Source organism: Typopeltis vanoorti, chromosome 23, assembly GCF_054136105.1.
Source record: "Typopeltis vanoorti isolate ZY-2024b chromosome 23, IOZ_Tvanoo_1.0, whole genome shotgun sequence".
Classification (NCBI taxonomy): Eukaryota; Metazoa; Arthropoda; class Arachnida; order Uropygi; family Thelyphonidae; genus Typopeltis; species Typopeltis vanoorti.
The window spans coordinates 7789238-7806930 of record NC_143571.1 but is presented as its reverse complement, the minus strand read 5'-3'; the positions used below and the strand labels follow the sequence as shown (position 1 = coordinate 7806930).

At 35.5% G+C, this 17693-nt stretch overlaps 1 protein-coding gene across 4 annotated transcripts in view; it reads left to right on the top strand.

The window, feature by feature from the left end:
- LOC150093601 (semaphorin-5A-like) overlaps nucleotides 1-17693 on the top strand; it is a 299721-nt gene that overhangs the window by 204281 nt on the left and 77747 nt on the right. For all 4 annotated transcript variants that reach the window (XM_090412830.1, XM_090412829.1, XM_090412831.1 and 1 more), the window contains exons 6-8: nucleotides 3303-3516; nucleotides 13685-13773; nucleotides 17002-17201. In XM_090412830.1, the coding sequence (XP_090268956.1) occupies nucleotides 3303-3516; nucleotides 13685-13773; nucleotides 17002-17201 (503 nt within the window). The remainder of the gene's footprint in view (nucleotides 1-3302; nucleotides 3517-13684; nucleotides 13774-17001; nucleotides 17202-17693) is intronic.

The window sequence follows — 17693 nt, the reverse complement described above, 5'->3', positions numbered from 1 at the left end:
ATGAAGATACTTCGCATGCAAACTTTGTTTGCTTACACTTGGACAAAGGATAAAACAAGAATATAATTTCTTGGAAAGTTTAATGAGTTTTGTTTGTGGCATGAGTTTCACCTTTTAAATTTAGATGTTGGAAGTATCTTCAGGACTGACGTGAAGGTGGACCAAGCTCTCATCATTCCTTGTCTTAGTATCTCCCATAATGCAGAGCACATCTCCTTACAGACATGTATAATGCTATGCATTAAGGGAAGGGCGACTACCCAGATCAGTTTCGACCTTTATTGAGTTGAGATTTTATTGAGGTTTCACCCTTCCCTTGATGCATAATATTATACATGTTTGCAAGGAGATGTGTTTTGCATTATGGGAGATACTGAGACAAGGAGTGATGAGAGCTTGGTTCACCTTTACTGTGGGTTGCCTCAGTCCTGAAGATATTTCAGGTGCAAACCTTTTGTTTGCATACACTTGGATAAAGGATTAAACTAAATTTATTATAGTCTAACCAAGTGGAAAATAAACTTCCAACATCTTTCTCTAAATCCAGAGTAATCTAATAATAAGGTGGTACACCTTTTGGCAACTCATAAGTAAATATGACTTCTCCATTGTTTCTTCCTTAGTATCACCACTTCTGGGTCTGTCTCCCACTGACAAGACCTCAAAGGTTGAAGCAGGTCTGGGTAGTGGCCCTTCCCTTAATGCATAGCATTGCACATCTCCACAAGGAGATGTGCTTTGCATTATAGGAGATACTGAGACAAGGAGTGATGAGAGCTTGGTTCACCTTTACTACGAGTTGCCTCAGTCCTGAAGATACTTCAGACACAAACCTTTGTTTGCATACACTTGGATAAAGGATTAAATTAAATTTTATTATATTTTAAATTTAGATGATTGAGATGTTTAAATGTACATGGTCAGACTTTAATCCTAACAGATTATTTCAATGACTGAATCTCCTCATAACACATACTCAGAAGTCATGCAAATTACCAGTATAATTAAAGGTAATTTTTCTTTTACAGATGTTTATTATATATATATATATATATCTATATATATATATATATATATATATATATATCTATATATATATATATATATCTTGTAACTTAATAAATTGGAGCACATGGAAATGGATATGAAGCTAATGGTATAGATAAGAGTGACATGGAGATAGACATTGGAGTATTATGTGGTGGAATAGAATCCATGAAAATATTTTTATGCAACTTCCACACACAAAAGATTGTAAACCTATGGTACAGTAGTATTATGGTGCACCTGAAATTTTTTCAGTTTTTTTATTAATTTTATATAATTTTTTTTTTATATTCTTTAAATTTATTTTTTTACAAGATCCCATAAATCCTGCTTTAGAAATCAAACAGAATTTTTATCAATCCACTTAGTCTCCAACAGGCCGGTAGTGCTCACATCAGCCAGTGAAATTTCATCTCTCACCTAAGTCAATTGCAATCATCCATGGCCGAGGGAAGGATTCAAACCTACAGCCTGATAGTTGAAGAATAGATGTGCTAACCACTCAACTGACTATGTCAGCACATGCAGGTGACCAGCAGTGTGTGTGCATGCATTATAGGACTTTTGTACTGGGCAGCTGATATTTAATTATTTGCATTAATGATAAAGGAAATGATATGAGAAGAATATCTATTTGTATGTTGATGCTAAACTAGGAAGGGCAATGGGTTAATGAAGTGATGTAGAAATCCTGTGGGATGATTTAAATAGACTGGTGGTATTGAGAAAGGATATTGATTATCAGTTTAATGTGAAATAAAGCTAGAGATTTGGGTAATGGTGAATACATATTCACCATAATCCACACCTGGAGTGCACAGATTTGGAGATCCAAAACTTGCAGATAAGGTGGAGAGGATTCATAGTAAGTGTCCATCATGGTGACATATCTGTAGAATGCTACTACCATATTTCCCCGAAAATAAGACTGGGTCTTATATTAATTTTTGCTCCAAAAGACTTTTTGGGACTTATTTTCAGGGGATGTCTTATTTTTTCATGTACAACAATCTTTATTCGTGCATTGTCTGTACTCTGATTGGTCATTTGGCTATAAGTCTCGAGTTCATCTGTTTACATAGGCATTTACCTCTCGTCCAAAGGTGCCCGCTTGGGTATTTACAAATACTTAATTATAATTTATATTATCATTTATTTTATGTATTCATGTCAATAATTATTTATTTATATTTAATTATTATTTTATAATTCAATATGCCCGTTTGTGTGTTACAATGGACGTCCTAAATGCGTCCGTCTGATGATCTTAACTAGGGCTTATTTTTGGGGTAGGGCTTATATTATGAGCATTCTGAAAAATCATGCTAGGTCTTATTTTCCGGTTAGGTCTTATTTTCGGGAAAATACGGTAATGGAAATAGACTGAATGGGTGACTAATAATTATATATGAGTGATGAATTAGAATGGATTACTAGATGACTAGATGCAGTCATGAGTGTGGAGAGGTACAGTAGTCAATTGCAATCACAGCCACACTCATATGCCAAACTTTCACACTGCTAACCTGCATTAGAATATTATCTTGATACATTGTTCCAAGCCTCCGTAGTGCAATTGGAAAACGACGGTATGTTGCACCATTTGATTGGAAAAGGCCTAAATTCGATTCTCATCATGACGGGAGGAATATTTATATGGACTTTTTCAATCGAAGGTGAGTTAGCCGATCTCATATGGAGGTAGCACGGTTTTTCATCCCGCATTCAAACAAATTGGCCCTTCAGAACGCATGCAATTTACAGACAAAAAATACTAGCTGTAGTGGTGGGCAGTAGATGGCACTGATGTAGATGATTGATAGTAGAGTATCGGTTAGTGGTGGAGACGGAGAGTTGTACAATAGGTGTCCTTCCGCGATGAGTCTTCGGACTCCTTGGAGGTGTCACGAATAATAATAATAATGATTAAACATTTTAAATTTTTAAAATTTAAAAATGCAGCAATCTCAAATTATCCAACCACAGCAGGAGAACAATTTTCTGGTTGCATAATTGAAGGCAGTTATATGCAACAGAGGCTATTAACACTCTATTTCAAGAGTTGGTTAATTAGTTTGTTCATTTGAATGTCAGATTATTGTATGTTATATACAATATCACCATGAAAGGTAATAAGAGTTTCTGAATTATGGGAATTTGGATCTGGACAGATAGCATGTATTTACTTAAAGTGATAAGAGATAAGTGGATCATCTGTATTTTTTAAACTAATTAAGTTTTTTGTATCATTTTAGATAAGTGCATTAAACACAGTTACGCAAGTTGTGAATGGTATAGCAAAGTGTCCATATAATCCAAATTACAACAATACAGCACTGATGACATTGCAGGGGGACTATTATATTGCTTCAGCTTTGGACTTCTCTAGCCAGGATCATGCAATATACCGTACCATGGGAAAGGCACCATTTCTTCGAACAGTTCAGTATGATGCTAGATGGTTGCATGGTAAGTTTCCATGTTCATTGTTACTCCTTTGCATTTCTAAACATTGAGTATATACTTGATGTCCAGATACTTGAATATCCCACCAGACTAACTGAATAAGTTAAGCCTTATACGTAAAATGAAGAGTAAACACATAATGCACTTCTGAAAGTTGACAAATTAGCCACTAGAAATGGAACTGAACACTGCATACAAGCTGTTCTAAATTGTCAGATTCTGTAACAATTTGCTGCTGAGAATGAGCTGTTTTTATGAAATATTTAACCTTCTATGACTTTTTAATTGATAATTAAGCTGAGTGTTTTTAAATACTATATTATTGAATGTTTGTTCTATAGTTATATATGTGTGTGTATATGTATGTATGAAAAAGTGTGTATACATGCATGTGGTATAACAATGGCGTCATTGAATTCTTTATTGAATTGAGAATGAAAAATTTCATTCAATGTATTATCTATTGAATGTATTACCGTGAAAGACTGAAATTAGAGAATGTCAATATTCTCTGGTGAATATCGACACATACCAAAATATGTCGGTGAAAGACCGAATATTTGGTTATATTATTATACATTCGAACCATTGCCGGTATATGTTGACAAGCACAGATAAGCTCTGGTGGGGATCGAAACGACAATGAGTAAAATTTTTATTTTGACATATATCATAATATTATTTCTCCTATTTTGACATATATCATATATTAAACAGTTGCATTTTTGTCTTAACGTAATAAAAATATTTTTATTCAACATTCACCATCAGTGCATGCTGAATGTTGACATTTGGCAGTGTAAGTGAGAAATAATGATATTTAGCAAATATTTGGTACACACACCAAGCGACTATGTGAATGCTGACATTCACCAGAGAATATAGACATTTTCCAGATATGGGTCTTTCACAGTAACATATACATTGGTAATTGTGAGTAGTTTATAGAAAAAGAGATGGCATGTCAGAATATCTCTGCCATATGCTGATTAGACACTTTGAAGTTAGATATTGAATAAATTAGCAAATCTTCAAGTGAGATGGCAGGTAGGGATCTTTCCTATGAGAAAAGGATAAAGCAAGACCTGGAAGTGTTTGTGCAAGATGGGAAAGTGCGAAAAAGGTGATATGTAGAAAAGAGGTGTGCTATATGGTTTAAAATTTTGAAGATTAGAGTGCTTCACAATACCATGCAGGACTTGAAATGACTAGAAAAGTCTTGCAAATAAGATAAGGAAACAAAACGCATGAAAAAAAAAAATTCTTCAAGAAGGCAGAAAAGGATATGAATGAAAGATTATCTGGTCATTTTATAATTAAGGGCATGCTAGACAAATAAGCAACAGAAAGTGTGTTTTCTGGGTGTTTTCCTAAACAAAAATGAAGCTCTCACTATCACCAATAACAGTCAATGAGGCTTTTCTTGTGGCTTTTCTCTTCATGTAAATTTTCACTTTGTTGGAATATGGTGTTAGTAATGACTAGCCCATATCCTGAATAGAAATCCAGCAGATACTTACCATTATTATTAGCTTTGCCCTTTTCTCAGAACATTTCTATATGAGTGGGATTCACTTCCTACCCTTCTGCTGTTTGTATCTCCAACAAAGGAGAGTTCTTCCATCTTTCTTTGTTAATTGTGCCTTCTCTAATTACTAAAAATCCACTTCTGCCTCAGAACCTTTTGTGCAACCATATATATGCACACAAGTTTAATTTCTCCTCATTTTGAAGTTTGTCCACATAACTCTGCTTGAAATTGCCTTTGAATCAAGAAATTTATCTTCATTGGTGTTGAATGCTATTGCTACTATTTCCTTTCCTTGATTATTGCATGAAGATAACATCCTATATTTATTTAGTAGAATCTCCTGTTTTAGTCTGTCTCAGTTCAGTTTCCTTTCCACTGAACTGAGACAGACCTTTAACTGTTCCTATCATCCATTTGCTCTGATGTTTGTTCTAGTAACTGATTTCATTCTTCATCCTGGTACTTGGTGACAACAGCCTGGGGCCTTGTTTAACTGAACAGTGCCCCATATGTCATGAAATCTTATGTTGTACTAGCATGTGTATTTCTGGTTTAAGTCAACAGAAAGTGTGATTTGGTCAGCTGCATCTCGAATTGCCACGTTCAGTACTCAGTGAATACCTTTTTAGTGGGGTTTACTACATGAAGGTGAGGATTGGACATTACGTAAAAAGTCCCAGTCGGTTCTCTGCATTCCTTAAAAAGTTTTGTGAAGGTTTCCTTACAGTTGTGACTGCAAGGAGTGACATCCCCTTTTGTTACACTATGTTATGTAATACAGTAGCTCTAACTTTCCAGCTTTTGGAATGAAGGTTCTGAGGCCAACACAACTTTTAACATAATTTAAAAATAAATTAAATAACTATCTTTAAAGTTGAGATATAATTACAAGAAGTTAAAAAAAGAAATTATACATTGAAATTTCATGGATATGACAAATTTTTAAGTGGTGAAGTTTTATAATTAGAGCCTAAGGAAGCCTCGAATAAATCAAGTTTTGCTTATTTTCTTAGTACTAGCATTTGAAATTTTATCATAGTAATGATGTATTTTTGTCAGGAATCTCTAGTTTTATTGAAATTAGTTTGTTTTGCAAAATGTAATTTTTGAGTAAGGCTTAAAGTTGGCAGCCATTTTAACTTGCTGATGATCAGCTGTTTTTAGGATTGAGACTATCTTGTATTTAGTAATGTTATAATATTACTAAATGAATTCTTAAGATACTTAAGAATTAGTCATATCCATAAAATTTCAGTGTATAATTTCGTTTTTAACTTCTTGTAATTATCTCTACTTTAAAGATAAATATTGGATGCTTATGTAATGATCATAAGCATCCAACTGATGACAAATAAAAATCTTTACCTTCTGTTAAAGATTTTTATTTGTCATATATTTTTATAGTCCTGTGGAAATGGTGTTTGCATCCATAGTGCTAGGTGACCTGGAGAAAGCAAAGTTAGATTTTAGTCCTGACTAGAGGACTTGTCTAATCCTTTCTTGACTAGTCAATCCCTTGCACAGGCAAGCAGTTTTTTTTCACAGAAACTTGGGTTTTTCATCCTGTAAACTTAAAAGCAACTGTAAAACTTGCTTTTGGACAATAATACATTGCTATAGTTAGTTACTTATGGCACTTATCTGCTGTGTTCACTGAATGCTGTTTAAAATTAACAATTTTTTTAAATTGTCTCACTTCTTTGTCAAAAAATATAATTTTAATACTGAAATTCAAGATCTCTTTCTCGGTAAGTAAAAAAAAAAAATTAATCAAATATTTAGTGAAAAATAAAATGGACCAAGGGTTTTCCCACAAAATAGTCAATTGCTCGGATGCTTGTTTTAGTCTTAGTCCGATGCTTTATTACAAAAGGATAGCTAAGTAAAGTTAAGCTGGTACATGGTAATTTCATAATAACTTGGTGTTAATAAAATTAACATTAATGAACCACCTTACCTGATAACATATCACAAGTGTTTTAAGTGTTAAAACTTAACACTGATCTTAAGTGTTTTATCTGATAACATTGTATCAAATGTTTCATTAACAAATGGTAATTTCTCAGTGTTAATAAAATTAACATGTACCAGCTTAACTTTACTTAGATGTTTGTGCTATACTTTTATGCACTTACCTGAAGTAGTGTTGAGCCACACACAAAATTTTGTATTAGCATTTTTCTAAATGTGCACATAGAAAATGATAATCAGTTTTTATTGGGAAGTTTATACCTCAAATATATTTTTATAATCTGTATGAATCAAAGCTTTTTTTTTTCTGCTTAAATTTGTGAAGAAAATTTAATTTTTTTAATCATAAATGAGAATTAATTAAACTAACCACAAAACTTGGTCACTGAAACATGATCGGAGATATTCGAAATAACTGTATTTCAATTCTAATAAATGTTATGTAATTGTAATAAATGTCATGAATTATGACATAATTATAATGCCATTAATTATGGCATCTTTTCAGGCATTACTATATGCTTCAAAAGATGCTTGAGTCCCTTCACAAGTAAAGATAATACTACTGGAGAGATGGGGATTCAAATCCTGTCTGAGGATGTGAATTTTTGTTACTTGCAACAAGTAACTGTGCATTTTGAAGTTTGATTGTCTTATACAGAGACATCAAGGTTTTTTTCCAGAAATGTTTTTCTCCTATGATAGACTAGGCATAGAATTCCTGCAACTGCTATATACAGCGAATTAGAAATGGGAGTAACTGCTCCATTGTGTGGCAACAATTGATTTATATTAATCTAAATTTCTTTGCTGCAACAGGCAATTTAAACAAAACATGTAAGCAGAAGATAAGATGCCAACTGCAGTGTGGATGGACAAAATAAATTAGCAGACTAACTAGCTAATAGTAAGGTAGGGAAAAACCCAAAAGGCTCCATATTTCAGAATTTACAAAAATCTTGCACATACTTAAACATCAAAAACACAACAATTTTGAATTTATATATCATTGTACTGTCATGGATTTTTGTTTTTCACACTTTTTTAATTTAATTAATTTTTTAAAAAATTTTTTACATGCTCAACAAAGGAAGGTATAAGGTAATTTGCTTCTTTGAATGCTTTTTTTTATCTTTAATAGATAACTGATTTTTATCTTTGTTTATTGAAATAAGTTTATCATTTTATATGTTAGTTGTAGATAAAATCTTGGCTTGATATTATTATTCAGGCCTCCAAGGAGTCAAAAGACTCATCGAGGGAGGTCCTTCCTAAGACAGTCTGTCAAGACTCATTGAGGGGAGGTTCCCCCCTGAGAAACAGTCTATCATACCACTCTTTAAACTCACTGACCGTTCTCGCTCCCACCACTCCATCAAGCAATGCATTCCACGGCTCAACCACCCTCCACACAAAGAAACCACTCCTTACCCTCTGGCTCACAGTTTCCTTTCGTAACTTCCAGAGATGGCCTCTTGTCATCGCTCCTTCCCGCTGTTCAACCAAGCGAAAGAACTCCTCAGTGTCAACCCAGTAACCACCTCTCAACAGTTTAAAAGTCTCAATCATATCACCTCTCCTTCTTCTATCCACCAAACTCTGCAGTCCACATTCTCTCAGCCGATCCTCATAACTATCCTTGTACAGCCCTGAAACCATCTTTGTCATCTGTCTTTGTATCCTTTCCACAGTTAATTTATCCCCTTCAAATCCTGGGGACCAAATCTGAGAACAATAGTCCAAGTGTGGTCTGATCAGAGACTTGTACAATGGAATTATAACCCTCTTATCTCTGCAGGTCAGTGTCCTTCTCATAATAGCAGCAATCCTCTGTGTTATCTTCACCATATTTGCAATACGTCCCCTAAACTTCAGGTTTCTATCAATCATCAACCCCAGATCTCTTGTCTCCCCTACTTCCTCCAGTATAACTCCTCCCATAAAGTATGCAGCATCCCATCGATGTTTCCCAAACCTCAAGACCTTACATTTTGCTGCATTAAACTGATACTCCCATTCATTTTCCCATCTATCTAGCTTATTTAAATCCTCTTGCAGGGCTACCACATCTGCACTGTTACTAATAATCCTTCCCAGCTTCGCATCATCTGCAAACAACTGAATATCCCCCTGCAATCCACTGGCTATGTCATTGATATAAAGGTTAAACAATATAGGTCCTAGTACTGGTCCCTGTGGGACCCCACTTGTAACCCTCTGCCTCCTGGAAACTGCTCCACCATACACAACTCTCTGATACCTATCAGACAGCCAATCCTGATTCCAGTTGACCAATCTGACGTCCAGACCCATGTGCTGCGACTTAAATATCAGCTTATCAGGTGGCACCTGTCAAATGCCTTCGCCAAGTCTAAGAAAATTGCAGTATTTGTCTTTCCCTCATCTAATGTTCTTGTAACTTTATTATAAAAGGCTAGCATATTGCTAAAACAAGAGCATCCTTTCACAAATCCATGTTGATTCTCACAGATAACATTACCCTCATATGCCCAATGCTGTATATAGTCCCTCACTACTTTCTCCAAGATCTTAACAACTACTGATGACACACAGACTGGCCTATAATTAGACACTTCCAGTCTGTTACTACCCTTATGCAATAGCACTATCTTACCTTCCTTCCATTCCCTGTGCACCTTTGCCAAAGCCAGACTTTCATTGAAAAGCCACGTTAAAGTCACTGTCAATTCCTTAGCACATTCTCTCAAAACTCGTTGTTAAATACCATCCAGTCCCACAGCTTTACTGACATCCAGAGTACTCAGTATCTGAAACACACTCTCCTCCGGTACCTCCAGACCTTGAACCAGTCCTATCCCTCTAGCATTAAAACTGACTCCTCTAGGATGAAATATTCCAATAAAGTGTTCATTGAATAATTCCACTATGTCCTCTGCATCAGTCACTCTATTCCCATTTTTATCCCACAATATCATTCTTCCATAGTCATTTCTCCTCCTACTGGCCACATAGCTAAAAAATTCCCTAGGATTTTCTTTGGATCTTAGGGCCAATCTCCTCTCATATTCCAGTTTTGCTTTCCTTACCACATTAGTCACTCTTCTGGCCTGTCTCATATTCCTCATGCATCTCTTCACCTGTCTCCTTATCTCTTCCATAGCCTCTTTTTCGCATGCAATTCCTGTTTAATATTGTTTGTCATCCACTTTACTCCAAATTGCGTCCTCTTCTTCACTTGTGGTATACAACTTACCATTGCTGATAACAAATATTCTTTCACAATTTCCCACTCACTAGTGATATCCCGGCCTTCCAATTCCTCCCTCCATGAAACTTCCCGAAGTTGACATCTAAGACTATTATAATCACCTGCCTTATAATTCCACATAAGTTCCCATCTCTTTGATACTCCCACATGTCTATTCATTTTCCAAGTCAACACCATATGGTCACTCTCTCCAACTGGTGGGAGAAACGTCAACTCAGTTATTATCAACTCTTCTGATGCTATAACCAAATCCAAAACTTTTGAACCTCTTGTTCCCTCTGTTACATGTTTCCTAAGACATTTGTCCCTCAAGAATTCTAGAAATTCCATTCCCCTATTGCTACATGCATCTTCCTCTCTCCAATTTATATTACTGAAGTTAAAATCTCTCATAACAATCATTCTTCTTACACTTGCCAAACTTAGCTGTCTAAACATCTCCTGGGTCTGTAGCAACACCCCACTAAATATCCTGTCTTGCCTACCTCTACCTCACACCATATGCTCTCAAAATCATTTCTCACTTCCAAATTCTCCACTCTTAGAGGACATAGGTCATCACTTATCATAAGCAGTATCCCACCACCACGCTTTCCCCTCCTATCCTGATGAAAAATGCTATACCCAGCGGCTTCTTTTCCTTTTGTTATATCCCCTTCTGTCAACCACGTCTCAGTGATCGCAATAATTTTTGGCCAGGCTGATGCTATCCATGCCACCAATTCCTCTCCCTTATTCCGGATACTCCTGGCATTAGTATAAAGCATATAAATGCCATTGTTTCTATACCCAGCATTATCCCTTCTAGACTCCACTGGGCTCATTGTTACCTGACATTGTCTCCCTTCTCCCAAGTATCCATTCCCACAAGAGGCCACCCCTGCTATCATCCTCCCTGGGACACACTGACTCGTTCAGAACAGCAATCTCTCCAGATGCCTACGTCCTTCCTCATTCAAATGTAAACGGTCTCTCGCAAACAACTCTTCTCTTTCCTCAAACGCACTCCAAGCATCCACATATACCAGTCCTCTCTTGTCACACACTCTCGCTATTATGCCATTCAATATCACCGCTCTTCTGCTCAGCTCATCATTATCATACCTAGGCAACACGCACACTATTTTTCCTCTATCTTCTTCCGTACAGTCTCGAACAAAAATCTCATCTCTCTCGCTGCCCGACTTGCATTGCCACTCAAGTCATTCGTTCCTACCATCACAATCATCTCATCCACCCTTTCACCTCTCTTAATTGCCATAGCCACCCTTTCTGTTGTTCCTCCTGGCAAACACTCCTCACGCATCCTATCTTGAACACCACAGATCATTGAGTCGCCATACATTATACCTCTTACCATTCCCTCGCTCCTATTGTTTCCATTCTCTCCTCTTCTTTCATTCCCATACCTCTCTTCTACTGTTTCCATTCTCTCCACTTCTAGCACTTCCATATCCCTCTCTCATTCTGTCTCTCCTACTACTGTTTCCATTCTCTCGTCTTCTAGCATTCCCACACCTCTCTCTCATTCTGTCTCTCCTACTACTGTTTCCATTCTCTCGTCTTCTAGCATTCCCACACCTCTCTCTCATTCTGTCTCTCCTACTACTGTTTCCATTCTCTCGTCTTCTAGCATTCCCACACCTCTCTCTCATTCTGTCTCTCCTACTACTGTTTCCATTCTCTCGTCTTCTAGCATTCCCACACCTCTCTCTCATTCTGTCTCTCCTACTACTGTTTCCATTCTCTCGTCTTCTAGCATTCCCACACCTCTTTCTCATTCTGTCTCTCCTACTACTGTTTCCATTCTCTCGTCTTCTAGCATTCCCACACCTCTCTCTCATTCTGTCTCTCCTACTACTGTTTCCATTCTCTCGTCTTCTAGCATTCCCACACCTCTCTCTCATTCTGTCTCTCCTACTACTGTTTCCATTCTCTCGTCTTCTAGCATTCCCACACCTCTCTCTCATTCTGTCTCTCCTACTACTGTTTCCATTCTCTCGTCTTCTAGCATTCCCACACCTCTCTCTCATTCTGTCTCTCCTACTACTGTTTCCATTCTCTCGTCTTCTAGCACTTCCCACACCTCTCTCTCATTCTGTCTCTCCTACTACTGTTTCCATTCTCTCGTCTTCTAGCACTTCCCACACCTCTCTCTCATTCTGTCTCTCCTACTACTGTTTCCATTCTCTCCTCTTCTAGCACTTCCATATCTATCTCTCATTCTGTCTCTCCTACTACTGTTTCCATTCTCTCCTCTGCTAGCACTTCCATATCTATCTCTCATTCTGTCTCTCCTACTACTGTTTCCATTCTCTCGTCTGCTAGCATTCCCATACCTCTCACTCATACTCCCTAAATTCTCTCTCTCTCCTACTCTGATTTGCCTTGCATTTATCTCTTCCATTCTCCTAATCTTATCTTTCATACTTCTGCTCTCATTCACAAAACATTCCATCTCCTTTTTCAACTCATCTATCTCCCTCTGCAGGTCAGTCACTCTTAATCTAAATTAACTCTCCCAAACAAAACCATCTCCTAAACTTTCAGTCACTCACACTTTCCACACTATCAACTATTATTTTCTCATTCTCTCCTATCACACTACTTGTCTTCCTACATTCATTCCCCGTTCCTGGAGCAACAAAGTCTGATATCGATATATCTAATGTACTTATTTCCTCCAACTGCCTGCATTTCGCGCACATACGCTCTCCACTCTCTTTAACAAGCCACATATGTAATTCCCCGAGACGCATACATGCCGCAAGTACTGCATGCCACAAAGTCCCTTATGATATTGCTAATAATTGAGTTCTTAAATGCCGGAGGACTTGGCATTACGCCACTTGCGACTGCTGCTGAATCCACCATCATTCCTTACTGCCAAGTAGTGTAATCTTTAATAATTATTCAATTAATAAATGAGATGAAAAAAAGTACAATCATCAGAACATTTAAGTACTAAATATAATTAAATAAAATGAAATATAACTAAATACAGTAACTTAGCTTCGTTTTGTCTTCCACCGTTATGCGTTTGATTCCGATGGTACTAAAATATATTATATCACGACAGCAACTAACTTCCAAAAAACAACCACTGAAGTACACTCGTATTCAGAGAAACAATTTAGCACTCAAAAACGTAGAAAAACGGGGAAAAAAGTGGACTATTCTCAGATTAAAAATCGCTTTCTTCTGCACAGCTCAAATTCACCGCCACGTGCTACGGCGACGCTAGCACCACTCACACATAAATCATTTATTGTAAAAATTATATACAAGCGGGCTGAGCAGACTAAGTAGAAAACAACCAGTTTCTTAAATTTATTTAGACTTAATTACTAAAACCTATTTCAGTATTTTAAATATTCAAGAATATAGCACAATTTTTTTCATGAATATTTTGATTTCAGAACCCAGTTTTGTTGCTGCTTATGAAATTGAAAATTTTGTTTACTTCTTTTTTCGTGAAGCTGCTGTTGAATATCTTAACTGTGGAAAGGTAAGCTTTATGTTAATTCATTTATGAAATGTATTTGAATTGCTGAACCATCTTATATTAAAATAATTAGAATGTTTAGATATTTGTTTATTTTAATTTCAATTTGCACTTGACAAATTCTTGTTTTCATTCACAGTCAATGTAAGCAGATGCATCTGTCCATGAAATGGCTTTGTAACTAGACTTCTTTTAATGCCTAGAAAGGATTAGGTGTTTAGAAATTATATATTTTAATTATTTAACAGTAGTAATCCAACATCACTAGAGAAACAAGACTTTAATCAGCAACTTGATAAATTAACCAAGCTGCTTTAAAAGCAACTGACAATCCAGAGCTATTTCTGGATAGATTCACCTTAAGGATACTGTTAGAAAGAAAAGTAGTGAAATGTGTTTTATATTTCTAGAAATAAATTTTCTGAAATTAGTATATCCTTGTCATAATTTGTGTTGAATGAAGTTTCTGTAATTAATACAATTTAATTAGGTAGATAATGTTATCAATTTAGATTCCTATCTAAATAGAGTGCCTGCTTGCACATATCGCAGTTTTATGTTCCCAGAAGATGGCAATGTAACATTCCCGAAATATTGGAAATTGATTAAAGTTTTTTAATTAATATTTTAGTATAAGTTGTCATTTCCTGAAAAATTTGGTCATGTATAACCAAGGTGTAAGTTTATGTACAAGAATTAGATTCTTATCTTTTGCATTAATGAATTATGAAGTATTGATTCACATGAACTATAAAATGTGCTGTGTGTAAAGAAAACTATAAAATAATTTGCTGTTTAGTTCAGTTTGATATCAGAACCATTTAAAGTCAGTAGGGATTGAAATTGATTGGTTAAGAAGGGATTGTGTTACATTGCAGGTTAGAATGAAGAGTGCAATGCTAAGCACAAGCATCAATATAATGAGATGAAATGCATTGATTAGAATGGAAAACCACTAGTCCATAGCAAGAATAAGAAAACAGATTCATTAAACAAACAAACCTTATGTGGAACATAACAAGTTTTCTAGAGTTGGAATGAGTTAAACCATAATTCCTATTTAAATTTTCCATTTTCCTTTTGAATATCAAATGAGTAGTATTACATACAAATATAAGATGTCCAAAAATTATCTTTTCAAGTTTTATGCAATATAAGCCAACCAGGAGGTGCAGAAATACTGGGGTTGTCCCACTTTACGGGTAAAGCTCATCAGGATTTTCTGAATACCACGTTTTTTCCAGATCTTCATTCCTCCCCTCAGTCACTCTGAATCCATAGGAAAAAGCACAGTGTGTTGAGTGATTTATTCAAACATATCATATGCATAGGCCCAATGGACTCTCTTGCAAGAGTTTCAATTTGTAAGGATGCAACTTCAAACATTTTTGCCAGACATCATGCACTGTTGAACATTGCAACTGTAACTTACATGATGCAGTTCATATTGACTTACAGAATAAAGGCCTCTTGACATACTAGACATGGTCTTCAGACATTTGAGGCTGTCCTATTCCTTTCTTGTGTTCTCCACTTAGTTTCCATAAACTTTTTATACCAAGCTTGTATGGTTGGTCTTGATGGCAATCTGTTGTAATGAGTTCTAAATCTTCGTTGGAACTGTGCAAGAGATTTGGTTTGAATAAACCACTCAGTACACAGTGCTTTTTCCTGTGGATTCATTGTGACTGAGTGGAGAAATGAAGATCTGGAGAGAGAAAAAAAAAAAGAGAGAACTTCCTAAAACTTGGTATTCAGAAAAATGTAAATGAGTTTCCCCTGTAAAATGGGACAATCTTTTATTTTGAAACTTTATTCTGGATAAAAGTTAATTTATAAAAGTTAAAAGGTAATTTTTGGACCCCTTGTGTATGATCTTACAGTAGATTTCATGTGACTAGTGAGGTTGAATTAAGTTGATGTTTGTTCCTCTGCACAGGACTTGTAACGTTTGATTACCTGTTTAATAAGTGAAATATCATAGAGATTATATCTACTGCATTTTTGTAAGTAAAGTGAAGATGAGGTCAAGAGTGGAGGATGACCAGAATTATCTGGTGAGTATCTGTAGAGTTTGTGTTATTCTTGCTAACAGTAGCGCTATTTTTACATTTTCTTGGGTTTGATCACTGGAATTGAAAGGAAAACCTGGTTTAAGTTGTGGATGTTGAAGCCCATAAGGAAGATGATTTTGCTCTTTGAGTATTTGGACTATGGAAAATAATTTTGCGGATGCTCAGAGTAGAGTGGTTATCAGAATTTGGAAATAAAGCAATTAAGAGCAAAAGAATGCACCAAAATGGAGTTAATAAATTGAGTCATTCTCACAAAATTGTGAGAAATTGAGATTCTAAAGGAGAATCTCAATTTCAAATTTTTTTTCCCATTTCTCAAAGGAGAAAGGAAAAAGGAGATTCTAGATTTGGCATGTGTGTGTGTGTGTGTGTGTGTGTGTGTGTGTGTTACATTTATTTTTGGCATCCCAAGTACTACTACCCTTGTGAACAAAGGAATCGTCTCAAGTTTGGACTGAATGATTGGTAAGTGGTTGTACACAGCATTTTCCTAAGTCCATAAATGCTCAGTGTTTTTGTATGGATTTGTTGCTTTTAATGATTTGTGTGTGTGATTTTTTTTTTTTTTTTTTTTTTTTTTCCTCCTGATCTGCAGTGTTATTGTCACTGAGGACGGCAATTAAAAGAGATGATTAAAGAATAAAAGGCATACTGTTTGGAGGCAAAATACTCATAAATATCTCTGATAGAGAACATCCAGTCTCCTGTCCATGTGACCTTGATAGTGTTGTCTTCATGCTATAATACTTGACTCAAACTCCCACTAGACGTGATTTGTCATAGTAAGAGGTAGCAGAAATTCATCACCTGATCAAGAAGATTCTTGCTGCATTACCATCAGTTTACTTATGCATACTGTAATATTTATCCTGCAAAAATGCCTTATTGTTGCAACTTGAATGTAGTTGGTTCTATAGTAAAGCATGGTTTAGTATGCACTTGAAGGATATTATCCACACTACTTATGAGAAGAAAGCAGGAGACTTTGTTTGAATTATAAAATTATATAGATGCATAGTCACTATTCTGTTAGTCCAGAAAAGAATTCTGGGTAGTTAACATGAGTGACCCCCCCCCCACACACAGAGAAACTAATTTTCATTTATTATTTTACATATCTGACTTGTATAATATGGACTTGTTCACGATTTTTCAGATTGTTTACTCAAGAGTTGCTCGCATGTGCAAGAATGATCAAGGAGGAACATACATGTTAAAAGATAAATGGACAACATACTTGAAAGCTCGACTGAATTGTTCTCTGCCTGGAAATTACCCTTTTTATTATAATGAGATCCAAAGTGTGCACTTTTTAGAGAGAGAACAAGTAATTTATGCAACCTTTACAACTCCTCCGTAAGTTATCCTTGGACAGTTTCAAGTTGTTATCTGCTTGATATAATTTAATAAACAGTGTACATTGAATTTACAAAATAAACTTGTCATATTTTACATTGTAATTAGCTGGTTAATAACATTCTGGTCTTGAGCTTGTAATTCCTGTTATCTGATATTTTGTATATGCAGATCTGGTAATCTGGAATAATATTTCTTAGAAAGTAACTAATTCTATTAGTCGCCAGAAATACAGAGCTCATGACTACTTGTATAGTGACTATGTTTGTCAAAGATGTTTAAAAATAGTTTCATCCTTTCACTTAATTTGCTTAATTTTACATTTAAGAAAACTCATCCTTGTGCCAGTTAAAATTACACACACACAGTAAAACTTTGATTCATCACTTTTTAGGGAAATGGAAAAACAACATATACAAGAAAACAATAGTACCAGGAAATCAATAAAAAATAAAGATAAAAGCAATTTAATGATTATTATTCATTGAAATA